Below are 27,538 nucleotides of genomic sequence, written 5' to 3'. Positions count from 1 at the left end.
TACATCACTCATTTTCCAGTTCATTAATAGATAAAACACAGTACAGAAGGAACAAGAGGCTAACCAATGTACTTGAGTACACATTTAAAAGCATAAGAAAGGTCCTCCTCCTGTGTTTATGATCTTTGTACTTGCCACAGCTGTCAACCAAGTATTAATTTAGATGCAAGTGTGGTCCTAATGATAGTACAGACCACTGCAAATTAGAACTCTAACTATAGTCAGAACTCTCTGACTATAATTAAGGCAAGATTTTTTTCACCATTAAGGCTCATCTGGTATTCTCATCTAAAAGCTCATCCTGTAAATCTGGAGGAAGGGTGCAGGATGATGTAAAAGAGCAGACAGTAACTCCGCCATCAGACTGTGGTTTCTGTAAGAAAATCCCAGGGCTCTGTTTTGTAACTATTGCTCTTTAGTAGTTGAAAAATTGGCTAAACTCTGCACAAATGCTTTAGACAACAGAAGCTGCCATGGTTCCACCACCAAAACAGCTGCATCTCCTTCTATTCCAAATCCATCCCAGCATCTCTGAGATACCAGTAAAAAGCAAGGGTAATGGATGGCACGGGTGAAGGAGTCTAATCTCTGTTAAATCTAACATAGTGGGTTTTCCCCAGTTTAGTTTTAACCCGACAGACTCCAGGGAGAGTTCACACATGATCACCTCTCTCCCACAGGCATCTTTGTTCTCCCTCAGTAAAGCCTGTGCCTCCTTCATCCGCTGCTGGCCCGAGTATCCACAGCACCTTGAATCTGTGAGCCATGTTTGCTCTGGCTCTTGCCCTCTAGAAGGGTGTAATGACACAAACACTCACCAAAAAAAAAATAAAAATAAATAAAATAATAATAATAATAATAAAAAATTAATCTTTATTGCCACCCCGAGGTCACCCCGCCACTACCCCGACGCTCCCACGCGCGCGTCGCGGCACAGGGGCGGTGCTGGGGATGTGGACACCCGCCCACACGACGGCAGCGACAGCCCCCGGAGGGACCGGGCCGGGCCGGGCCCGCCGGCACACCCAACCCAGCGGCCTCCGGTCGGGCGGCAGGGGCGGGCCGGGGACGCCTCCCCCGGGCACGGTCCGCCCTCAGCCACCTCCCCCGGGCACGGCGCCCCCGCAGCCGCCTCCCGTGGGCACGGCCCGCCCTCAGCGCAGCGTTCCGGGCGCTCGGAGCGCCGCAGGGTCCCCGCACCCGCCGGGCCCGCGCTGCGCAGGCGCGCGGGGGGCGGGGCCGGGGGCGGTTCCAAGGGCCGGGGCCGGGCGGCACCGCAGCGACCTCCCGCGACCTCCCGGTCCCGACCCCGACCCCGAGCCCGAGCCGCAGTAGCCGCCGCTGTCGCCGCTGGGGCTGCCTACGGGGCCGCTGACGGGGGAGGTGGGGACGAGACGGGCACGGTGCCGCTGCTGCTTCGCGTAGGCCACGTTAGAACCCCCCCGGGAGAGGCTGGGGCAGGAGCCTGCGGGGAGGGAGACAGGAAGGATCGGGGTCGGGGTCGGGTTTATTGGCTCCGAAGGGACGTGTCCCGCGTAGGGATCGCCCGCCTGCACTGAGTTCCCAGCTTTGACAGGCGCCGCGACTGCCCCAGGCGCTGTGTGCCCGCGGTTATCACTGGGCGTTCGGCGCTCGTTGCCTTTAAAGAGCTTGTCCCACCTTGCAGCTCTGCTCTGCCTGTCTGTGTCGGCTGTTTGCTGGGCGGGAGTGGGGAAAGGACAAACCCGGTTGCGCCGTAGGTCTGATCTCAGAGCACACGAGATGAAACAGAAACCTTGTAACGCGGTCACTTGGTCGAGATGAAGTTGGAAGTTGGCAGAGTTCCGCTCAGACCTGGCCTGCTCGGGGTCACACCGGTTTTGTTTGCACTGGAGTCTGTCGGGAACCTTTTCGTCTAAACGAGGGTATTTCCGCACATTATGGTCAAAGTCTTGCTAGGTGTAAACCAGTCTTGCACTGGGTTTGTGAGTGACCCCTACTATATCCTTGTAGCATAGAAAATTACAAGGCTTGCCGTATACCAGCCAGCCTGCTGTGGGTTTTTCTTACTAGGATCCTGACATCGGTACTTTGTTTTTGTGAACCAGTTGTTTGAAGTTGCAGGATCGCTCCTTCCGCGTTGTTCAGCAGAAGTTGAAGGGGACACTGTATTCACGTTGTTAATGATAAGGGACAGTTTGTTCGCTTGCTTTTTGCATTATTTGCAGTTTTAATCCTCCCTATTTCTCAAATGAACGATTGACTTCATGGTCAGTGGTGAACAGCAGGGTGCCAGATGGGGCTGGTGAAAGAGAGAGAGGAGCTACTGAACAGAAGTTCTCCCTGGAACTGTTCCATTGTGGAGTGAATCAGCTGTTAATGCGTTTGTGTGTTTTAAGTGAGAGGGGTGTGAAGAGGACCTTGTTACAGTATCCCTAATGTCTTTTAAACAGGTTATGCCTAGAAGAAGGTTTTTACCGTGTGCTTCTATGGTATCCAAGCTCACATACTGACGCTTCCTTTGTAACTTTATGGTAAAACAGAGTATCAGTTTCGTTACCACATCATCTGCATCCAGACGTCACTTTTAAGAAAATGTGGACTGCTAAAAATCTTTATAGTGCTCAAATACTGTTGCTCCGGTTGAAAGAAGGCAGACTGTGTAGTTGCACCTTTTCCAAGACTCATCACTTCTGGATTGGAATTCCAAACTGTTGCACTGTAAGACCACCACATAACAGAGTTAAATTCCAGGTAAGTATTTTTGTAATGCTCTGTAGATATAAGTGATGTGCATCAATACATTGAAAAAATAATTTAGAATCTACAGAACTAAGCTTTTGATCTTGCAGTGCTATTTATGAATTGAAGATGCCTTCAGTTTTATATAAAGGGGCAGGCAGCAACAAGTGCTGGAGTACCATTGTTTCAGAAGAAACTTCTTGTGTGTGATAGTTTTAAGTTGGGAAGAAATGGTAATTTTCTTTAAATTACACTCCAGGCAATACTGCATGATAACTGACAGGCTGATTAGTTAGAGTGACAGTCATTTAGTGAAAAATAGGACCAAAATTCTCTGGAAAGTGACTTCCTGATGCAATATTGTGCAACAAAGGTGGGGGGAGTGCATTGGTAAGGGAGGATAAAAACATAAGAGTTTTATCATAAAACTCCCCATATATATATATGGGTTTATATAAACAAAAATAGTGGGAAAGGACACAAAGCTTATTTTGCACACTCATTGTTCCAAGTGACAATGTTTTCCCTTTTCAATGTCTAATGAAATTCATCTTTAAAATATAAATTGCTGCATGTATAAATAACAGAACCTTGTGGTTTAGGGGGGGCTAAGCAATTGAGAAATTAATCTAGATTATTTTACAACTATTTTAATTGACTTTATTAATCTGTTTAGTGTTAAATAATCTCATATTTGCTGTTGTTTCTCTTTTTAGTAATAATATTTGACTGTGTGATTGTAGGTTTCCAAGGTGAATGATAAACAATCAGTAGTTGATAGAAGAATGGCTACTAGTGCAGAGGGAACTAAAATACCTATTGGAAAAAGTTCCAGTGGAGCACATGATGGAAGTCATCATTCATTAGAAGGTATTGAACCTTTTGCTGCCCTCTTCTTATGAAATCAGCTTTCGCTGCCCAATGTAGACAACTTGTATTAAGGGACGAGATGATCTCAAATCTTAATTTGAAAAATTTATATCATGTGATATGTTTGTTTTTAAATTTTAAGGGGATTATATGCAATTTTTATAGTTTGCAAAGACTTGTGTAATTTTCCTAAGTTTCTTAATGGCTGATTAGATTGTGTGCTTATTGTTTTGTGTTATTATTTTAATATTTTCTCCTTCAATTTTATCAAACTATTATATTCACTGAAGGCTATGAATGGTTTGTGAAGATGCTAGTGAACTTCCTGTTATAAATGTGAAAAAACAGTTAAAAATTTCTGTGTCAGTGTTGATTTTTGATTCAGGTAAATCAGTAGTTACACTTATGACCTCTATTTTAGCAATGCTGCCTAGCTAGAGAGTTCTTTCTGTGGGTTTGCTTGTTTTGTCATTCTTCACTAATAACTAATACTCAGATGTGCTGTTATGCATAATACTTTTTAGCTCCTGTGCTTCAGGGTGTTTGGTCATTTGCATTCTATGTATATTTAGTTTTTCTTTGTAAAGGTTTTTTTTATTCAGGTGCTTTGGGCATTTTCAGCTTTTGTTTACAAGTGGAATGACAGGGAGGTAGTTATGACAGGTTAAGACCCTGAGATCATACAATGTTTATGTAATTATGTCGCTCAGGAAACAGCCACATGAGAAACTGTTGTGCTATTTCTTGTGTATGACAATCAGGAAGACAACACCTGTCCTGAAAAATCTGTATGGTACTGTATTGTAATTCTTCTGTACAGTCTTCTCTCCTTGCATACGTTCTCTTAAATGTTTGCATTACAAATGGATGAGATACTGCTGAGCAAACAACCCCCATCCCCCAGTAGATTTTTAATCACCAGTGAGGCTTTAAATTTTTTTCCCTGCAGATGTGGTAATCTTTTAAAGAGAACTCTTAGGTTTATGTTTATTCCTGAATGCCCCTGTGTTATATGTAAAGTAATGAGATTGAAGTGCCCCAGTGTTCTTCTCATTTCTTCTTGTACATATCTTGTCTTACACTTCTGTTTTTTTTCTTGGAGCCAACAGAAGCATTCCTATCCCCTTAGCCAGCTGAAGTCCTCATAGTCTGAATTTTGCCAATCATGTAAAATGACAGCATTTTTGAAAAGCAGTGGCAAAAGTGTTTGCTATATCCTGTTTATGTCATATGTCTACAGTATGTACACTGTCCAGCTGAAATGTACTTGTGCATCTTTTAAGGTTCAGTGAGTTTTTTTCTTAAGACATGGCAATATGATAATTTTGCATTATAGGTATCAATATCTTTAATGGTCACAACTTATGTTGAAACCTCTAAGAATTTTTGTTCTGAAGTCTTGTGGAAGAGGTGTTTCCTACCATTTCTAAGACGCAAATTTCTTCTCATCTTTGCTCAGGCAGCTCAAAGAAGTGGTCTGTGTTCAGATGTGACTGCTCCTATTTTCTATAAGAAATTGTCAGGGAATAGTCGTACTGTAGACTTAATTAAATTTCTCTCTGTTTCCTCTTTGGAGTTATTATAACCCTACTATTCTTTTTGATCAAAATGGCAGTCATCTACCAGAACATCAAAGCAAAAGACATTTTTGCATCATTCTGTCTTTGAAATACACCATTATAATTTGCAAATCGAGTGATGCCATAACATACTTGCAAGAATCAAAAGAAATGGGAAAGTTTATATTCTTATAAAAGTGAGTGTTTTTGAACAGTGTTCCTTGACTTGAAATCTCAGCGCTGTTTTTTCTTCTTGTATGTTCGTCTCTCACTGAGTGCTTTTGTCAGTCAAGTAACTGATGTGAATACTCATTCAATAATCTCTCTTTTTGTCTCTTGGGTAGAAAAATGAAGGAGGCAGAGAAGTATGGGATCTAAGTGTTAAGAAATTAATTCCCATCAAAAAGTGAAGTGCCAGGTATCCATATACTCAAAGAGAACAGAGGTTACTCCCAGTAACTGATAATTAGATAGGAGTAAGTCTCATATAAGAAGCTACAATTTCCTCATGAAGCCATGTAAAAGAAGGCATGGATATCTGACTTTAGTTAGTATATGTTCAGCAGTTTTTGGTCTGAGATTCAAATAGATTTTTCAGTTCACATGGCCTCTTTTCTACTGGTGCTTTAGAGAAAATATTCCAGCCAGTTCTGTATACAGTGAAATGTGTTTCTATATTTGTAGAGGTTTTTTTCTGAAAAAAATCTTTCAATCTAAAATTTCTTGCTGTAACTCTGCTTTAGATACTCTTTAGTTCTCATATTTTTTTGATTTATGAACCTTTTAATTATTTTCCAGAAGGGAGAGATAATTTTTGGAATATAAGCCTTGTAGAAGGCTTGGATGTGTATATACATGAACATAAACATCCACATGCTTATTTTTATTTACGTAACCTTATTATCTTACACTGCATTTCTTAGTTATGTTTCATAGGTCCCTTAGATGTAATTATTTGCATTTGTGAACTCATATTTCACATATTTTCTGACTAATCAGCTATGTAAATGTAGTCCTTATTTCATGTAATGTTTCATATTAGTGGTGCCTTGACCTTGAGGTCTATTTTGGACAGAAATGGGAATTGATTCTCCCATGCTTGCTTTTATTCCTACATACATCGCATTTGCTTTAACCAGCTTCACCTTTTTGTCAGAGTGACCTGTGATGCAAATGCACCTTTGCTCCTAATTTGTAGAAGGCATGGAGACAGCTGCAGCAGTTGCTTAAACTCCTGAGACTGAAAGAAAGCACATCATTACATCATAATAGAAAACTAAAACTGCCAGTTTGAACTTTCTTCCATTCTAAAAAAAAAAAAAAGGGTTGTTTTTTTTGTTTTCTAGTAATATCTTGAATAAACTTTTTTTAATCTTCTATTCATTACAGTGACTTTTCTTTAAATTAAAAGATCCTTTCTTTTCAAAAATAATAAAGGGATTTTCATTTGCTTTGTTCTAAATGCCTTTCTCTCACATTATCACAGCAAGAGCCAACCTCTAAAACTTTCTGTGAGCACAAGTATGTTAGATTTATTACAAGTATTCCTACTTACAAGTGTATATGCAAGTTTTTCCAGTACAAAGTTGATAAACTACCTTATGATAGTGTAGTGTTTTACTGGAATGACTGGTGCACCAAATATTCCTTGGCACTATGATTTTTCTCTCTCCCTGTCAGTGAAACCTGGTTAGACCATTAGGTCTGATTGTAATCATACCATGGGTAAAGTAGTTGAGTTGAACATGTTTTCTTATCTAGGGGTTTTGAAAGCTGTTTCTTATCCTCATCTTTCCTATTCTTCCCATTTTAGAGTTGAAGAGGCATCTTTAACCAAAATATGTTGCTGTACATGTTTGCCTCTCTTCATCAGGACTGATTGTTTCCATTCATGTCAAGATGTACCCAAATATAGTAGGAGTTTATTTTTAATTTAGTACTAAGATAATGTGTACAATATCTCATATAGCTCTACAATAGAATCTGTGGAATACCTTGCTCTCATAATTGTGATTATTTGCAGAAACAGAAGAGCTAATAAAATGTACAGCATTTTATTTTATTTTAGTTAACCATTCCTAGTGATCTGAACTAATGCTTCCTATTTGCGTTTGTTTTTTTTTCTATTTTAAATTCTACCCTAGACATCTTCAGACCATGTGTTTGTTTATACATTTAATGCTTTGTATTTTACTTTGATTATTTTTGATTCCTTCTTATTTAAATAGTAGCAACAACATGTTGTGCGGTTTTTTTTCTAAACTAGCAATTACTTTAAGAATTTTTCAATAATAATAGTAAACAAATGAGTTTCAGAGGTGACAGAAAAAAATCCTTTTTCAATTATGGTGGATTCAAGGCTCTGCTTGTGTAAGGGAAGTATGAGCATGGAATCATAGAATACCCTGGGTTGGAAGGGACCTTAAAGATCATCTAGTTCCAACCCCCCTTCCATGGACAGGGGCACCTTTCATTAGACCAGGTTTTTCAGAGCTCCATCCAACCTGTCCTTGAACACTTCTGTGGACGGGGAGTCCACAGTTCTCTGGGCAACCTCTTCCAGTGTCTTCTACCCTCACAGTACAGAATTTTTCCCTAATATCTAATCTGCACCTACTGTTTTCAGTTTGAATCCATTCCCCTTGTCCTGTTACTACGTGATGAGACAGTAGCCAGCAGTTTTATAATTAATTTGAATTTTTTCATCAAGGTGGCTAACAATGTTTGTTCTCCAAAGGCATTCTTTTATTGCTTTTGAGTAGCTATTTTTAGTTTGCATTTCTTTGACAAATTAGATGAAAACATGTAGTTACGTTGTATATAAAGATATATATTTTTGATTGATTTTTAACGGGATTTGTGCTAAGCATTATTTTAGGGTTGTTTTCAGTTTTGGAGATACTAAACTAACTGCTGCTTGTTTGATGTATTTAGTAATCAAAAGTTTTTAGTGCTCTTAAGTAAACTGCTTTTTATTATGTAGATATGGTTTGTTATGTGTTCTATTGCAAAAGAATAGATGTATATTACCAGATGAAATTAACCCGTCCTTTTTTCTTAATGTGACACTTTATTTCCACAGCACAAATGAAACACATCAACCTGTCCTTTTCAGCTTGTGGCTTTCTGGGAATTTACCACTTGGGGGCAGCAGCTGCTTTTTACAGGCATGGTAAGAAGTTACTGACAGGTGTGAAAGCTTTTGCGGGAGCTTCTGCGGGATCTCTGACTGCCGCTGTCTTGTTAGCAGTGCCAGAAAATATAGAGGTAAATCAGTAAACTCGTAGGTATAGGCCATGATAATTTGCAAAGGACATTTTTTTTAATATAATCATCTTCAATTAAGTTTATTAAAATATTATGTTTCTTGTTTTTATTCTTCTTGCTATTTGCTAGGAACAAACTCTTGTGTGTTGTTTTCATTAGCCACATCTATGACTTGTGGGCAAAAATGCTTATAACAAAAATATTTCATATGAATTTTGTATTTTAAGCTGCATAAATGGAAATCTTATGTGTGTGAATGATGAGTTGTAGGCAACCAGGTATACTTTAATTTACCAAAATGTATATGTACTTAATGGTGATACATTACAAACTGAATCATTGTTTTCTTGGCTAGAGATAGGCTTTGTTAAGCAAGTGCATAGCACCATCCTTTCATCCTTCTGTGAAATGACATGAAAATGGTAGATGGAATGTATCTTCATAAACACCACACACTTGCTCAATTCTTTTCTTTGCTGCCTGTGCTCCATTAGGCAGCATAAGAAGTGGCCTGTGTGTTAGACTCAGTACAGCGCATGCCTTACCAGCAGTAGCCCCCACTGTGTGCCTGGGAGGATTAACCCTCGCAGCATTCTGTTCTGACATGCTACATACAATTGTCTGGGTTGTTTTTCCTCCAGAGATGCCACTCCTTTCTCACTATGCATTTGGTGTCATGTAGAGACGCCAGTTTTATTTAATGACTGCACTTTTTTTTTTTTTTTTTTTTTTTTTTTTTTTTTTTCTTTTTTTTATTATTATTTTTTATTTTTATTTTTCACTGGAGGTTAAAGCTACTTTGCCCTTCTGAAGTGCTTGTAGTGACTTTGCATTAATATATGTAGAGGACCAGCTATTACCAAAATGTTTTAAATGTCTTATTGTGGGCAAAAACAGGCTGTAAGATTTTTGGTCTAAGTACACTTATAGTTCTGTAAGTGTTGGATAACTTCCTCCAGGCCTTGCTTATTTCACTGAATTTGATTTCAATAACAGTCCCAGCCAAACCACACTTGGCCACTGATCTTTTTGTTAGTTTGTGTGTTGGTTGTTTCTGCTGGGATATGAATTCATTAGCTATACTTTTGTTGCTTTCATCAGTAGGTTCTTCCCTGGCTTCTTTCCTCCCACCTGACTTCCCCAGGTGCATTCTTTATGTGATTTGATATTAGGCAAGTTATACTGGTGTGAGAAGAACCTTGCTCTTATCCTGTTCAGGTGTTACTCCCTTTCTGTCACCTCTGACTGGTGGTTCAGCTCCAAGTTTGCCTGGTGTAATGTGTACCTCTGACTTTAATTTCCTCTGTGGTGAGCACAGCAGCCCTTTGTTAGCCCAAGGAAATTTTTCTGCTTATTGTGGGCTCTACAATACATGGGTATGAGCACTTGTTTTCAGCCTGGTCCAAATCACAAAGATGTTTCTAACTAAAAATATTTGAACAGTTTTAGCTTTTGTTTGTGGAAATCAAAGCTATATTATATTGAATCTGATGGATTTTTCCTTTGAAAATTTGTCATTTTATTGCAAACTGAAGAATGTTTCATTAACTTTTTAGTCCTTTTCATTTTTTTATGTACACAACATTTTAGTTATTCTCTTATATTGTTTACATGGAAAATTGAGAGATATTTTATCAAGGGGAATAATTCTTTCTAATTCTCATGGAATTTAAGTAAAGGCAGTGTTGTGTACTGAATAGAATTAACTTTTCATATCAGGATAATTATATTATTATCTTTACTACATTTCTAGCTTGAAATATTTAATATCCACAGATATAGCTCTTAATCAGTTAATTATTTTTTCTGGTTTTTTCCCCTCTCCCCAGAGATGGCAATGTTAGACAAGCCATAATTAGGACTTTCTGCATCTCCTAGTCTCAGAGCTCTAATGCAACCTGTCCTTATCTTGAAGTGAATATAACATTGAGGGTTTTTTTTAAACTGTTGCTGTTTTAATAAGACAGTTTGCAAATGTTTTTCTGTCGTATTTTTGTCATTGCTGAAAAGGCATGGGACTTTAGAATTCTAGGGAGGCATATATAGGTATAGATAAATACCTGTTTATTTAAAAAGTACCTTGATCTTATTTGATATCAAGTTTGCTTAACTCAATACAATTTCTAAACATGTCCTCAGTCACTACTTAAATTTTAGATGTATTGTTTAAAGCTTTTAGCAATAAAATTCTAAAACAATTCATAGTTGTAAGAAGTTGTTCATTTGGGGAACAGGAATTGAGAGCCCAGGTATGGTCTATTCCTAGCATTTGTAATATGGAATGTAGTTTTCTGTCATTCAACTAGGTTTGAGTTTATCCAGCTCCCTGTTACTCTTAGCTCCCCATCTCTTTATTAAAGCTTCTTAGATATAAAGATGGTACTTCTAAGGTACTTCTTTGTAGGGTTTTGTGGGTTTCTTCTCTCTTTAAAGAGAGGTGTCTGAATATGCCTCTATCCAGCAGATTGACTACAGAAGAAGCCTAACTGCTTAATGTAAAATAAATTCAAGACTAATAACTAATTTTATATATTTTAATTGGATTGGAGCTCGCAAAGGCAAGTACCTCATGGGCTAAAGGTGCAAATCTAACCTAATTAATTAATTAGCACAAATCATAGAATCATAGAATAGATTGGGTTGGAAAAGACCTCCAAGATCATCAAGTCCAACCCCTGATCCAACTCTGATTACTATATCATGGCACTAAGGGCCATGTCCAATCTCTTTTTAAAAACCTCCAGGGATGGTGAATCCACCACCTCTCTGGGCAGGCTGTTCCAATGCCTGATCACCCTCTCTGTAAGGAATTTCTTCCTAACATCTAACCTAAACTTTATGGTTACTATTTCTTTAAGAGATATGAATCTCATAGTGAACTTTAATACATTTATTCAAATGCCATGTAAAAGAAAGTGGATACAAGAGTTACGTTTCTTTTACTTAGATGAATGCTCTGTCATTCAAGGGATGTGAGAAAGTTAAAGGTGCTTCAGTCAGCTTGATCCTGATCTTATGCTAATCCTCCCTCCAGCTCCTTCCTGATTTTCTTCCATCAAATCCTTTATCCTCCTTCTCAGTAGGACACATTCACTTCTCTTTTTTTCATGCCTTTCTTCAGTCACTCATTAATTTATCTTGTTACTAGCAACATATTTGTCCTTCATGCAGGGAGCTAGTAATCCAGAAAATCCAAACTGTCTTTTTTCCATGTGGTTATATGGGTGAATATGGGTGTAATATGTTTACAGAGTACCAATTTCAGAAGGCTGCATTAGACTGAATTTGCTTTTTTCCCAAGTCCTTAAAATGATTAGGGAAGTCTGCATGAAAGGGTAAAAAAAAGAATTGCAAATACTGAATACTGAGTCTTAAGCACTCAGGATCATAGCTCATTGTTTCAGCGTATTATGATTAAAAAATAAATTTATAGCAATTCCATTACTCTCCTTTGGGAGTTCTTACAGATCACACTTCAAGCTATTTTTCTGAAGCCATTAATGATGGGCATTTCAACTTGTGTAGAAGAGGTTCCCTGTGCAGGACTGTTATCTGGTTTCTTTTCTTCCTGTGTCATCCATCATAGTATTCCGTTCATTAAATACTTCCATAGTATATACATATATAGATATATATATATAGCTACTTGTTAGTAGCTTGTTTTTTGCATTAGTGAGACAAAAATGTAGTAATTTTAGGGTTTTTAATGCTTCTAAGCATCTTAAGGTAATTGTGTCTGGTTTTAGTACTGAAAGTCTTTAAAATAAAAGGTGGCTTTAGAATTGAATTATAAATTATTGTTTTTGTAAGGGCATGGTTTAGGCAGCTGATTATTTATCAGTGGTAGTGTGTAGAAAAATAGCCTTTAACTTTCCTTGATTGTTAAAGTGGTATACTTGTGAAAGTTTATAATTTTTTTTAATTAGGTTTTTTTTTCTTACAAATTAGTCCTTATGAAAGTCTCAATATTTTGTTATGCATATCTTGTTACAAACCAAGCACATATGAGAACGTATTTCAATTGGATCTTACAGCTCTCTCTTGATTAAAGCTTTAACCTCTAGTATGTTTTAGATACTACACTTGAATATGCTTCCCATCACTGAAACATCCTTAATGGTTAATGTTTTTCATTTCCAGCAATGTAAGCACTTTGCCTATGGATTTGCAGAGGAAGTCAGAAAATTGAACTTCGGTGCTGTAACGCCTGGTTATGATTTTATGAAAACACTTAGGTACCTATCTTAATGCTTCTGTAAGATCACTTTTGTGTTGGACTCTCCAAATGCAAATGAAGAGTGTACATATTTCTTCTATACTGTGGGGTGCTCAACACTCTTTCATTCACCACTAATGTATTTGCAACATTTTTATATAATGATGATGAGTAATGTTGAGCATTTTCTTTCCTCTAGGGAGGGCATAGAGTCTATTCTTCCTTCTAATGTTCATGAGATAGCTGAGAACCGGCTCTATGTGTCAGTCACTAACTCAAAAAGTGGGGAAAATCACTTGGTTTCAAATTTTTCCTCCAGGGAGGACCTCATTAAGGTAATGAAGTTGAATATTGCTGCATTAAATAAAAATGCTTGAGCTTCTTCAAAACTTAAGAGTATGTTATTAGCTGTACAGTAAATCACTGTTTTATTCAAGTAACCACATGTACTATCAGTGGTGTTACAACCATAACATAAACAATGGAAGCACAATTTCATCCTACAGTTTCCTAAATTTTGCTAAAATTCATTTTATGCTTGTTTGTGTTTCCTTAATCTGTTATTACTAAGGTATATTCTACCTTGTGGAAAAAATATTTTTAGAAAATAACAGGGTAACTCATTGCAGTATATGAGAAATAAAAATTCTTGAAATTTTATAGTAATTTTTGCATTTCTTGCTTCACTGATACTATCTATATTAAGTTTCATCACAAAAGAAAGTAAACGAAGTTTAAAAAAAACCTCAACACTTCCTATTTGTGGGGAATAGATATCATGTAATGTTAAGTCCTATATATAAACTGTATTTTATCTGGTACTGGAAAATATATCTTTTGCTGCCCTTCTCTTCATTTGAATGTCACTTTTTAAATTTGGATCAGGATTGTATGCATAAGCTGATATTAAATTGTAGGAGGAAGTCAGATACATTTAAAGCATGTTCTTTCTAGTAATTGATTTTATCTTAGTGGAGAATATCATAAGATATAGCAGAATAAAGAAGGAAGAAGAATAAGAAGGAATTCCTTTTGCTATGCTTGTGGATCCTTAGAGCAAATAAGAGTTTCTTTACAGTTATCACTTAAAAAAAATCACACTTGTTTACAAAATCTCAAACTATACATTGGGAGTTTGCCTTTAAAGTATCATTTTAAAAAATCTTGATCCTATTATGTTAGTTCTCATAATTTTTAAGACTTCATCATGCAAATATAATTATGCAAAAAGTTTATCTCTAATTATGCACTGTTTTTTCTAACTATAGGAAGTAACTAGCAGTGACAAGCATGGAGATTATTATTCTGTAGGTATATGTGTTTTTGCAGTGAAAACTTCTAACCTGGAGAGAATTAGAAATGTCAGGATGACCGTGGAAATATGAACATATTATTACTCTTTCAATAATTCTCTCTTTGATTTAGCCATTTCTGTTCTATTCTTTTGTTCTCAGTGGTAGCATTAGAATGAATTGGAATAATAGTAATAATATTACAAATAATTGCTCTTTGGAATACATTCATATTGTCTGATTTTTCAGTGCAGGTCATAATACATGTTTTTGTGCATACCTTCACCTCTGCGTGTGTCATGTGTACAGCTGTCTGAGTGCTGGTGGCTGCTGCAGTAGCGTGGAGGGTAGAGATTGTTTGGTTCTGTGATTGCATGAGACCTAGACATGACCTGCTACATCCAAGGCTGGATAAAGATACTGCTGAGCAAACTGTTTTACAAACAGCAAAACTTCTGTACCCTCTGTCAGAAATCTTTCAACTTCCATATACATTTGGTTTCAGTGCTTAACAAGCCTTATGGTTTCCAAAGCTTTTCGTAATGACTGAACTGAATATATGTTGTTACATTTTTAAGCTTTTATCTTTTTTACTCTTCCCTGTGGACATGGGAAGTCAGTTAATAATCTCCCTCATTTGAAATAGTCTTTACATATGTGAACACAATCATCTCATATCAGCGTTCCTAGACTTGCAGTTCTTAAACTGGAGGTGACAGGGAAGAGAGGCATGATTTGTGTGTTTGTGAGGGAGGACGGCACAGAAGACTGTTGTATTTAGTTTGGAAAGGTGGGAGCAGTGTATTGAACTCCACAGTAGTCTGTTAGTGGTAGAGAAATACTGAAAGTGTTCTTAAAATTTGTCCTTCCTCTCCTCACTCTTGAGATCTAAGTGACTTTAGAAGGAAAAACAACTGCTTTCTTCAGTCCTTTTGAAAAGAATTCAGGTTTTGCAGAGGTCACCTCGTTTTGATTCTTTTCTTTCACTAAACATTTTTCCCTTTAAAAGGGACAAAGTTGCTGAGGTGGGTTGAAGGAGAGAGGAGAAAGGAAGTTGGGCAGGTGAAGATGCTGATGTTGGGAACTTGGGAGTCCTGTGTTATGCTTTTGTGAGGGAAAATAGCTGCATTTTTCATAAGGAAACTTTTTATCTGAGCTCAGACAAAGGTCTGGTGCTCTACATCACTGGGAAGGGAAATAGGCAAGAGAAGAGTTCTCAGAGTTGAAGACTTTGTGTACAAATACAGTCTTAATTAAAATTTTTAAGGGAGCAGAGGTGCTTAATACTGAATGTAGCTTAATTTTTTTGTAAAAGTGTAATTCCACTCAAAAAAGCTCAGGCATTTTATTCCATAATCTGCGTGGCTTGTGAGTTTTTCTGCATCTGATCATTCATGTAGTATATACACCAGTTTGGGACCCACTTCTGTTCCCCAAATTGTTTTTTCATGCCACTACACAAGCACATGGATTCATCCTGTTTAGCCCTATGAAAAATTCTGACATATTGCACTTTGTCCATGCATTTATCCCTTCTCTTTGAAATGCTGTATACTGGTTGCTTATATATATGTGAGTGGATACATAGGTATAGAGAAACACACATTCTCTCACAGGCATTGCTATGAATGGATAGAAAGATATGTGTGTGTGTAAATCTGTACATGACAGAACAGTGTCCTGGTCTAAAATAACCCCAAAAAACTGAGAGCTGCTGTAGATAGCAATGAAGACTTACAGTAGGGGAAATAGTAATTTGTTAAGTATTGGATGTATTAAATGAAAAGTACTGATACTGATAAAGATATACATGTTTGAATTTTTGGGATATTTATAATATTTTTGAAAGTTGGAAAATCTGATTTATTAGAAGAGTAAACACTATATTAATATGGCAACAGAATGACCGGGTTAGTTTCTTTGACAATATATTTCTCTTTTTTCAGCATATGCATATTTAGTTTCTGACAAACTATAGACTTACTTTGTGCAATACTAAGCTCATACTCTTTGGAATCACATAAATCAATGAGTTAATTTTTGATATTTTGTTTTGAGACTTGTCACTGTCAAGTCATAAAAAAAAGCCAACCCTATTGAATAATTTTAATCACATTTTGACATACCACAACAAGAAGACATTTTGAGATGACAGTGGGTTTATGTTAAACTAATATATTGAGTGGTTACTGCTGTAGTATTCAATATAGATAAATAGGTATGAAAATATGTATTCATTTAAAATTACTTTGATGCCTTTAATTTTTTTTCCTCTATTCTTTCTGCTTTCTCCTCTCTAGGTCCTGCTAGCAAGTAGCTTTATACCAGTATATGCAGGAATTAAGGCAGTGGAATATAAAGGAGAGGTAATTTTTCATAAACTACCAACTTTCTTTTTATGTGTTCTTCATTTATGATGTAACTATTTAATCTTAAGGGAAAGCAACTGCAGTACTGTATTTTGTAAGACAGTTATTGTTTCTGTTGATGTTGGAGATTAACACCAGGAAAGTTAATATGAGTTTGCTCATGCATTGTTTCAGAAATTGTGGGTACTGAGACTGAAATGATCTCTGTAGTGTGAAGCTGTTTCTAAAGATAGTGTCTGACACTTACCATGAGAAGCAGCTTGTTTTGCTAAAGATTCTTCTCGCCACAAGCTGTGTTATCAGCTTTAAAATGGTTTATTTTGCAGTTTAGAGGAGCAACAATCTTCTTTCTGGTTGTTGGAAGCAATGATAGGGGAGGTTCTTGGCAAGTTGGATGCTGCTGGAGTACATGTGTTTTCATGTGTGTTCTCGTGTTCTGTATAGAATTACATGCTTACCAGGTACCTTCAAATCCCTTACCTTTGGAAAAACATTTAAAGAATAAACTTTTTTCCCCCTATAGTATACAACTAGGAAATTTCCAGGAGCATACACTATTATAAGAAAGCCTTTTCACAGTTGTCTTAACTCAATTTAGCTTCAAGAATGTTTTCGTCTTTCTTACAGAAATATATTAACACTGTAAGACTAATTTTAGAGGCATGAAATTAGCTATTTCTTTCTGAGAAAAACTACATGATACTTCTTCCTTTATTTCCTTGTATTCATACAAATGATTGTTCTGAAATCTCCATAATCCTCACAGCCACCCTGCCAAAAAGCTGCACAAAACCATATATATTTGCCCCTAGCTAATAGTTGTTATGTCAGAAAGCTTTTCAGCTTGAGAATTATATATATGACAATACATATCAGCTGAAATATTTGAAGGGTTTAAATCAATATTGCTTGACTGCTCGAGTTAAATGGAGACTGCTTACAGCTTCCCAGGGTCTGGAATTTTTTGTTGATTGGAGTCTGTTGCTTGTGCTGCTTCAAAGGGGATATATGGATTTTTAGGTTCATTCTGCTATTAGTTAAAGGGAAAAAAGTGTCATTGTTAAATTTTTTGTGGTATTCTTTCAATTAAGAAATTGAAAAGTTGTCCCAGAGTTTTGTCCAAAACTTATTTAAACACCATTTTATTGGAATAACAGTTCTATTATGATTGAATAGGTATTGTGATATTTACTGAAGCCTTTTTAGACTTTTTTTTTTAGCTCTGTAGTGTTTACTGCAACCTTTCTTCTATGGGGCAGTTCTCATTGCTGCCTGTGTTTATTTTTTGCATTCAAAAGGTAAATCAATGAAAGCTTCATGGAAACTGATTCTTCTCTTACTTGAAAGCTTCTTTTCATTCCCAAAGCTTCTTACTGCTTTCCTTTAGTGAGATGCAGAAAAGACAGTTTCTGGGAATGAGGTTGCTTTCATTTATTGTTATTTGTTGGATTGATTAGTTCTGCATGTCTGCACTGACTTTTCTCATATTCTGTAAAACAGTGCATTTGTGGATTAGGATTTTTTTTTATTTTTTTTTTTATTTTTTTTTTTTGAGAAAACTGTTGCCTGTAGATGCTTGTGACTTCCATTATTTAGTGCTCTGAGCAAGGTGAGAGCAAAACCTTGGGGTCTCCCTTGCGATACTATTTCCTTGGTTTGGAATGAGGATATGTGGGTGTGTAGTAGGGCCCAGAAGCACACATGGTGGACCCAGATACACAGCATGTAACATGTTCCAGGCATGGTAAGCACTAAGTTGATAAGATGGATTGGATATTGATTTGGCTTTGCACAGTCACCCATCATAAAGCATCATATTTCAAGCTTCCTGAAAGCTTTACTGTAACAGACCAGTATATATTCTTCACTATACCTAAGTTCTGTCTGTCTGCATTTACACTGGTTTAGGAGGTAAATTCCTTAGGCTGTAGGTCCCTGGCAGCATGGAATTCAGATTACTGCCTGCTAGCTGCCTGAGTCTACTGGCCTTATCTGTGCTTTAGAGCAGTTGATCTGGGTCTTCTCTGGGCTACGTATATCACCTGCACACATATCACCAGGTCATCTGGAACTGTTTTTGAAATGTACTACATTACCTGTGCTATGTTACTACTACCATTATGCATGGTAAGTAGGCAAGTATGGTGCTAGCTAAACCTTGCTAGCCTGCCCATACTGCTTACAGAGACTGAACCCTAGGGTTCAGTTTAAGGTTCATTGCACTTTAATTTTCTTTTTAGGAAGAATACTTTCTGGGGAGCATTTGGCTTCACATTGGGTTTAGTTAGTTTACCTGTAAGTGTGCATGCCTTCAGCCTACGCTCTTGGGATGTGATAAGCTAAATTTCATGTTAGTGTGGATGAAACATTAGTCTCCTCATATTATATTTTCTTCTGATTTGATGAGCCTAAGAATAATCTGACAAAAAAAGAAGTGTAAGATAATATATGAGAATTTGTTACCTGGGTTGGGTTTTTCAGGTACCCTTGGACTAGGCTTCCAGTAACACCGGTGCAAATCTGATCCGTGTGAAATTATCTTTCTTTGACTTAGTTTGGTGTCCTTTGAGTCTCTGACAAGGTTTAATTTTTAAGACAGATGAAGATGAGCAGATGATTTAGTTGACTGTATCTGATGATGAGTCTGTAGTCTGTGTGACTGTAGTTCTTACGGAACAGCTTTGTGAAAACTAAATTGGTAAACAGGTAGATTCTTTTAGGTCAAGCCCACATCCTCATTTTCATTGGCTGATTTGGTTTTCATTGCATGTTATTTCAAAACTTTCTCTGTCTTTGCACTGTACTAGATATTAGTGACACTAATTTGGAAGTTACCAGGAATTTGTCTCATCAGCTAAGAAGCATCTTTCAAGAATTTAAGAAATTAATTCAAGAAATTAAAAGAAACTGGGACATCACTTTTCTTTGTCTGCAGCAAATAAATGTTTAATAACTATGAAGAACAAGGGACTGTGGAGCTAAAGTATTTTTGACTGAAAAGCAGTTTCTCCCAAATGCTCAAAAGAAAATAAACCAACAAAATCTACAGAAAATAGTGCTAAATAACAATAATTGGGATGCCTTGGTAAATGTTTTGGTTTTCAAATAAATGCTGAAGTTACATAAGAGGAGAGGGGAGAAAAATAAATAATCAGAATTTTTAGAAATGTGAAAACTTTGAAGTTGTAGAAGTGCTAAACTAGACTTGTGAAAAACATTATTAATATCGTCTGTTATGGTTCCTTTGACGTGGCTTAGACAGGGCATCCACTGTACTTTTCACAGTAAGAAATGCAACAAAAACCCACTTGGTACTACAAGGAACATGGCAAATGAATCAGTAATAAATTACTATTTATAAATACACACAAAAAAGCTGCGGTGTTAGAAATGTTATGGTATATTGCAACTCTACTCACAGCTACCACAGCAATGCTGTAATGGGAGTTTGAGAAATCTGAAAGATAGCTGTCATTCTGGAATTTTATTCATTTTTGCCTTCTTTTCCAAGATGAAACCATCTCAATCCTAAGCATTGAGAAATATGATGTTTGTGCAAAGTGAAGGAATTCAGTGGTGGATTATGGGTGCTGACATCAGCTAATGTCAAGAGTCAAGTGCTAAAGCATACAATGAAGTCACAAGATGAAAAGGGCCATGGAAACTGTTGAATGTTAGTATTTGTAGCTTATATTTTAAAATCAGGAACATAAAATTCATGTGAGATAGCAAAGAAGAGGGTGGTATGGGGGGGACAGTGTACAAATGTTCAGAATGTCATAAAAACCTTCCTAAACATATACTTTTTTTGAGAGCTTTTTGTTGATTTGTGGGGGGTTTTAGCTTTTGTGACTTTTTTTTCTCTCTGGGATGATAAAAGAAGTGTAGAATTTAGTGAGATGCATCTGGTCATCAGACCTCATGTATGATGTTAGTGAATGCATCTAGCCAGCAGAGGGGTGTTGAGTTTCAGGTTATGCATGTAAGCACAGAAATAAATATGAAGATATAAAATATATTAGCAAGAAATTTCATAGTTGTCTTGCTTATATTGGAATAGAATTTGGACGTGGTCCTTCTAAAGATCAGATCTGTGCTCCTAGATCTCATTCTTCACCATACCTAACTCCTGTCTACTCCCTCCTGTGTCATAGTTGTTCAACTCCTTCCCACCTTTACCCTCCACTTTCCAGCTACTGCTGTCTTGTGTAGTGTAAGTAGGAAGATGTGAGGCTCTGGAAAAAAAATCACAAAATAAAAGAGGGGAGGAGTCGTGTGGTTTCACTTGTACAGTCATTTTACCTGCACATACAGATTGTACAGCTCCTAGTTTTAATCAGAATAATGTTCTAGAGGAGTATATGGTACTTAATTTGATTCATGTGTAATATTAACAATCTTATATTTTTATGTATGTGTTGAGAAACATTCTGTATGGGGCATTTTATTATTAGATTAACCAACAAGCCTTATCAGTAGCTTGATAGATACATTACACACAAATATGCACAATATGTCAAATGGTCATTGATTCATAACTCTGTGTGTACATTGTCAGTTCGCTTATTGTTTATGCCACATATTCAATATTATCTATTGTATTCTTAGAAGGAAACTTGTAAGTTTTCTTGAGAGTGGACTGGAGGAGGCAGAGTCAGGAAGGACAAGGTATTCCATTATGATCATACTGTACTAGAGTAACTTGGAAAATATTTCTGTTTCCCAACAGAAGTGGGTTGATGGTGGCCTTACCAATGGCCTTCCTATCTTGCCTGTTGGAAGAACTGTGACGATTTCTCCTTTCAGTGGTCGATTGGATATCTGTCCACAAGATAAAGGACGTGTGGATCTTTATGTTAAACTAGCAAAACAAGATATGATGGTGAGATACTTGTTTATTAATTAACTTAAAAAGAATAAAAGGTACTTCTGCAGTTAAGTTTATGTTTATATTTGTCTATTTTGTGTTATATGTCAACTTATGTAAAATGTTGGCATTTTCTGATTTGCAAATGGAGGTTAAACCTTTTCTTAGACACAAGGGAAGGAAAATGTAGAATAAAGAAGGAATTTTGAAAATCATTGATCTAGTACAAATCGAGCACATTATAGCAGGCTGTAAAATGTAAATAATATTAGGCTTGCTTTACATGTCATCAGTCTATGGCTAGGTACAGTGTTTATAGGGAAAAAATCAAATTAAATACCTCAGTAAAGGAAAACTCCAGAACATTTCTTCATATTTATTGAACTCTATTGCTCCAACTGATTTTAAAATACAAGTTTAAGTTTTACATTTGAAATGATATACAATGACTTGTCACCACATTGCTCAAGAGAGCATGTGAACACCTGTGACCACAACACTTTTGCAGAAGTCCTGTTAGAAGTTGCAGAAACATTTCTGTATGTTGAGGTTTAAGACTGGTTTTTATTGCCTCATTTTCATTGTTGACATTTCTGTATTTGCAACCTTTGTCTCATAAATTTTAATCAGTCTTGCTTCTTTTGATATGATGAAAGAAAACATTGAATAAAGATAGATCTAGTGGTCAACAATATTCCATTAGGAAGAAACAATAAAGATTAACAACAATTGGCACTTGAAGTTTCTTTTTAGACAGTTTTTAATGTTTTCTTAAATTTTAGTAAAATTAGTGTTATATAATTTCATTATAAATTGGACCAGTTTCTGAATCTTTATAATGTTTCACAGAGAGATTTTAAGCATGGTAGTACTTGGCAAAAGGTCATAAAGTAGATTACTTATTTCATATATTTCAAAAATATACACAATACTGGGTATTTCTTGGTCATATTTGTATCTAATAACTAGTGTATCTAGAGGAGTTAAAATGAGTTGCTGATTAGTTTAGAATAGAAAATTGATTGCTGTTGGGGTCATGCATGTGCGGACTTGTGCAGAATCTCAGGAAACATTTTAAACTATTTGATTTGAAGCATCTCTAGCTCTTAAAACTGTAAGAACGATCACTAAGAATATTTTTTTTCCCCAGCAATATTGTTATCTGCATAAATTGAAGAGTTGTATATCTTCATTTACCTGTATTGGAATGTTAACAATTTTCTGTCTCTTTGAATCGCCTGCATCTTCTAGGATGAATTTGAATAATTATTTACTTTAAATAATGAAGATGATTTTGATACTGTTTTGCAAAATTGTGTATAATAAATTATGTGGCTAAAATATAAAGTTAATTATATAAATGAATTGTTCAGAACATTATTGAATTTAATTATATTTTTTTATTTGGCCATAATTTAATAAAGTCTGTATTCAAGAATAAAGCTCCAAAATACTTTTACATGATGGAGTGACCACTTAAAAAGCTGAGTAGTCCTTAATTTGTTGGTAATAAAAGCTACGTTTATACTCATATGTAAACGTTGCCTGGGAATGTTCCCTAGGATGTGGTTGTTTGCACTAGTAAGTTGTCAAAATATTTCCTTGCACAAGTTTAGCTTGTGCCAGCTACCACTCTGCCAGACAGTTTTGGGAGTGTTTCCAGATTTAAAGTGTTTCAAAAACTTTGGGCAGTTTTACAGGCAGACAGTCTGTGTTGGATGCTGTGAGTTTAATAGCGTGTATGTGTTGTTTGTGCCAGTTTGCCTTGGCGCTCAGTAGTGAACCTGGACGTGGTTAATTTCCTGGTGTAGACACAGCCATGCTGGTCTTTTGTTTTTGCATATGCTACATGAAACACATGACAAAACAGTCACGTCTAGATAAGTTGCTTTAATAAACTAATTTGTAGCTTCTTGCTCTGTTGCAGCTGTCACTGGCCAACCTAGTAAGACTTAATCAAGCTTTGTTCCCACCAGACCAGGAGAAAATGGAATCATTGTACCAAAATGGCTTTGATGATGCTGTACGCTTCTTACTGAAAGAAAACTGGTTCGAGTAGATGGCACATAAAAAAGTAGCGAGACATGATGGCTGTCAAAACACAGCTACAGGCTGCCTGGAGAATCTCAGGGATTGCTGCCCCGGTTGCTGCTTGTGAAAATAAAGATCCTAATGGATTTGAGTCTGCTTCTGCTGAGAAAGTATGAATTGCACTCCAAAGAACTGTATAAACATGTCAGAATGGAAATAGTGCTTGCCTGGTGGATGTCTTGTTTTGAGGAGGTTCCACTTAAATTCATTCTGCTTCAGCTGGGGATTTGAGTGTGGGATTTGTAAAAGGCTTGTGTTGTCATAATAACAGAAATTTGGAAAATTCTTTTTCAGTTGAGAGACAAATCAATGTAATATCATGAAAAATTACAATCTATATTATTCACTTGTGCATATTAATTGGATGCTCTCAAGTGTTACTGATCTAAAGCATTTCTTGCAGTGTTCTAAAGGACTTGAAGATTACGCACTAGCTACAAAAAATAAAACATGTGCACTCTTATTTTGTGTATTTTTTTCACATTAAAATGTCTTAATTTTTCAGTGAATGTGTTCTTTTAAAATTTGAAACACTGAAATTTGTAGCAGAAGTGTGATATAAAAATAGCTTGTAAAGGGTATAAGAAGTTGTCATATTTATTATATTTTCTTCCTCTGCCAAAATTGAATAAATATATTTTCTTGAATCTTTTGTCAAGAGTTCATTTATAAGTTTCATGGAATGCTATACCTTAAGTTCAGGATCTTCAGTCTTAATGTCTAAATGCTAAAATCCACAACCATTTATTTAAAAGCAAAGAGTACTGGTTTATCAGTGTAGGGTTAAGTTGGTTTATGTAAAAAATTTAAAAAAAAAAAAATTGGAGGTTGAATTAAGCATGTATGAAATTTTAGAATTCCTAAGAACAACTGAAAAACCTGTGGCTAAGGAAAAAAAAAAACCCTTCCATAACTGTTTGAAATCCTCTCCAGCATGTAACCACCTGATTTATATTTATATGTAGATTGCATCAAATTAGCATTCATGAGCATGAGATTGAATTATTTTAGTACTGTTTTTGATAATGAAAGAAATTTTAAAAAAAAAGGAAAAGGCCAGTGTAAGGCCCCTCACTTTCATTTTGAACAGCAACTCTTTCTGGATGCAGGAGATTCTGTATACAGTGAAAACAGGATAGGTTGTGTGATTTCCAGATCTGTAGGACAGCATTTTTGCATTTAAAGCTGAAATAAGTTACCTTTGGTCTACCAAGGCACCTGTGCCTCGCTCACTTGCATTCTCATTTATAGAGAGGATAACTTTCAGCATGAATAGCAATAGTAGATAATGCTATTAAAAATTTCTCTCCTTTCATGTTGATCTGCTACGGTCGAAGTCTCTGATTCAATGGTAATACCTGTTCTGGAATTCTGGTGGAATCTTGAAACAACTCTTTTTCACTGAGGGAAACACTGAGAAATCCAACAAGATCAGAGCTTCTTCAACTTTGTTTCAACAGTAGTTGAATTCTTCAGGGAGTGAATATTAGCCTTTTTGAATGGACAAAGTTCAGGGGGGTTTTACCACTTTGCAAGTTCTTCAGTTGTTATGGCTCTTTCCTAGCTAATTGTGCTGACTAATAACCAGAATTTTCTGTTAAAACATCATAATCAGTTGTGCTGAAAAGGAATCCTTGCCACCTTGTTTACGTTTCTCACAAAAGCCTAAGGTATTAGGAAGTCCTTTTTAACAAGTCCTATATAAGTGGAGTTGAAAATCAGTTAGTGATCTCTTTTGTCAAAATATACCCCAATGAAATAAATGAATTTTTAATTTCAAGAATACTTCTGAAAGAGATTCTGTTGCTTCTTTTAGATTCATTTTAGGTGTAGTCCTTGTGTGGATGAAAGCAGAACCTCCACTCATCAGAATTTTCTGATGGACTTGCTACACAAATAGGCTGTATAACTATTTTTCAAAAATACATTACTAATATCTTAGAAGGGTGAAGGAAATGAAATTTGCAAAAACTCCTACCTACTTTGTACCATGATGCTGTTGATAAGTGTTGCAATGAATATAATTGCAAACAATACTTATAATTTAAATAGAAGGTTCAGTTTCTACTGAAGCATTACTAGCTCTTCTAGCTGTGTTGTCTGGGAAACCATTGCTTTGGTTTGTTTGGGGTTTGATTCAGATTTTATGAATACTTTTGAAAATCATTAGTCAAACCTAGAAAATGAGATGGCTAAGGTAATATTTTATCATGAGAATGAACATATTTTTAATTACAAAGCCCAATGTTAATATCTCTTCTGATATTACTTCAGATTATGCTAAGGATATGCTAAGACACTTTTTCTTGTTTAAATATTCTGTGCAGAAATATACTTAGACAGGTAAGACATACAAAGCCTAAGAGACTATTAAGAACATATAATTTCTGTCCTGCATCTGTATCTTTCCCTCTTGGTCTATAAAGATTGTCTTAGGCAGCAGAGATCATTCTATGCTGAAATACGTTTATTGATTTTTGGAAGCTAGTCTGAGATCCTGTTATACTCCAGAGATGTGTCTCACATGATTTAGGTATTATTTGGTCAGGGAGTAATTTTTTTCTTAAAGAATTTCATATTCTCCCAAAGAAAGACTTGTGTTCAAGAATGTAAGTTGTGTGGCTACACTGTTTCTCCTATAGTCAGATCAGTTACCACCATTTTTTGTTCATATGCAACAAAGGAACAGCAAATTTGAAAAAGATTTTTTGTATACTGACAAAGGAGAGAACTCGTGCAATTATAATTGTACTAGGGAAAGATGGAGAAGCATTAAGAAATCTACTTTCCAGATTTATGAACTGGACAGCTCTGTAGGACTTGGTGCCTTACAATTTAATTATAATTTTGCTAAGGATAGACAACATGACACCTACTGAGACCAGAAAATTGGCATTTCAATGTGAGAACAGAAAAATACAATAGGTTTCCATTTCTCCTCATGAAGCTGACTATGAAAGGAAAAAACATAGACCACCTAAGTCTGTCTTTAACCATTAGTTAAGTTAGTGTTCTCCATAACTGAATGTTGTTAGTATAACATAAATGAAGTTACTTTAGGCTCTTTTGCATGACAAAAGGTAAAGAGGGCATGCCCAGGTGTTGTAAGCCCAAGTCTTCAGTTAAAACTTCACTCTCTGCATGGTGAGGCAAAGAACAGCTTCACCTCTTCTTAGAGCTGTTGAGGAAGATCACTTCAGTCCTTGAAATGAAAGAAACTCATTCCTGTGTGGAAATTGGATAGTGTTGGGATGTAGCATTCAATTAATGCTTGTATTCTTGGTTTTCATGATTTTCATGTTTCAGAAATGCAGTGAATTTTTATGTGAACATATCAATTACTCTGTCTAGGATATTCAGGAGTAATTCTGTGTTTTCCCAAGAGCTCTGTTTTCCTAAAAAGACTCGACTCTGAAACGTGCTCTGAGATTGAAAAATTTGGTCACCTTTGTGTGTAGAGATTGGAAATGAAGATCACTATAAAATGCAACAATTCTTTTGTTAGCTAATACAAATAGCAATTGGCTGTGAGTACTAGGCTAAGCAGTAATGCTCATCATCCAGATGAGCATTTATACATCTATAAATATCTGATACCTAGACAAGTACTTTATTTCTTCAAGAGCAGTTCTTTATATGAACTTCAATACCCATCCTTTCTCCCAGCTCCCTCTTCATATGAACATCAATTTCAATCCTTTTTCCCATCTTCTTTTGTTTTTCTAGATAACTATATGGCATGTATGCTATTATCCTGTATATTTTTCTGTGGTCCAATAAGTCTGTGAAGTGTTTTCTGTCCAGTTTTCCACACTGTAATGTAATTTATACACAATGCATCTTGAAATCTGTAATTACTGTTAAACTTCTAGCTCTGGATGTATTAAATAATCCTTAATACCAGATGAAGTAATTGGAAGTGACTGCTTCAATTACTATTTTCCTTTAGCTTGTCTACATGTTCCATATCAGAGTATATATTTAAGAGATTTGAAGGTAAACTGTAGTCCTAATAAGATTACCAGGAGTTCTCTCTCCAGTCCCTGAAGGTCTAAGGCTCCATCCTTCATATATTAGGTCATTAACTTGAGGTTCTTAAGTTATGTGGAGCTGAACATATACACATGGTCCAGAGGGACCTGGACAGGCTGGAGAATTGGACTGAAGAGTATCTCATCAAGCTCAACTAAGAAACATGCAAGTTCCTACATCTGCTTTGCACAGAAGGAGATACTGAAGCACAACAAAAAGACCATGGCCCAGCAATATACTATCAAGGCAAAGGT

General features: G+C 36.2%; 1 protein-coding gene across 4 annotated transcripts; it reads left to right on the top strand.

The window, feature by feature from the left end:
* The first annotated feature begins 1,228 nt into the window (after positions 1–1,228).
* PNPLA4 (patatin like phospholipase domain containing 4) lies at positions 1,229–27,161 on the top strand. Of its 4 annotated transcripts, none has more exons than XM_050333867.1 (9): positions 1,229–1,383; positions 2,433–2,733; positions 3,465–3,591; positions 8,233–8,417; positions 12,558–12,652; positions 12,833–12,968; positions 16,226–16,291; positions 21,024–21,176; positions 23,089–27,161. In XM_050333867.1, exons 2-9 carry the CDS (start codon positions 2,575–2,577, stop codon positions 23,218–23,220), a joined length of 1,053 nt encoding a protein of 350 aa, XP_050189824.1. In that variant the 5' UTR covers positions 1,229–1,383; positions 2,433–2,574; the 3' UTR covers positions 23,221–27,161. The 4 variants fall into 4 exon arrangements, with proteins under 4 accessions (XP_050189824.1, XP_050189826.1, XP_050189825.1 ...); XM_050333869.1 differs by having other exon boundaries at positions 1,307–1,421; XM_050333868.1 differs by lacking the exon at positions 1,229–1,383 and having other exon boundaries at positions 1,497–2,733.
* Positions 27,162–27,538: the final 377 nt, after the last annotated feature.

This window comes from Myiozetetes cayanensis, unplaced genomic scaffold, assembly GCF_022539395.1.
Source record: "Myiozetetes cayanensis isolate MyiCay16 unplaced genomic scaffold, myiCay2020 scf5-8, whole genome shotgun sequence".
In the NCBI taxonomy this organism is placed as follows: domain Eukaryota; kingdom Metazoa; phylum Chordata; class Aves; order Passeriformes; family Tyrannidae; genus Myiozetetes; species Myiozetetes cayanensis.
The sequence above is the reverse complement of the archived record's forward strand: the minus strand, read 5'-3'. Positions and strand labels throughout refer to the sequence as shown.

Coding starts and splice junctions, on each gene's coding strand:
- PNPLA4 (XM_050333867.1), top strand. CDS start 2,575: ATGTGGACTGCTAAAAATCTTTATAGTGCTCAAATACTGTTGCTCCGG. Junction 2,734..3,464: donor ATAACAGAGTTAAATTCCAG/GTAAGTATTTTT, acceptor GTGTGATTGTAG/GTTTCCAAGGTGAATGATAA. Junction 12,969..16,225: donor CCAGGGAGGACCTCATTAAG/GTAATGAAGTTG, acceptor TCTCCTCTCTAG/GTCCTGCTAGCAAGTAGCTT.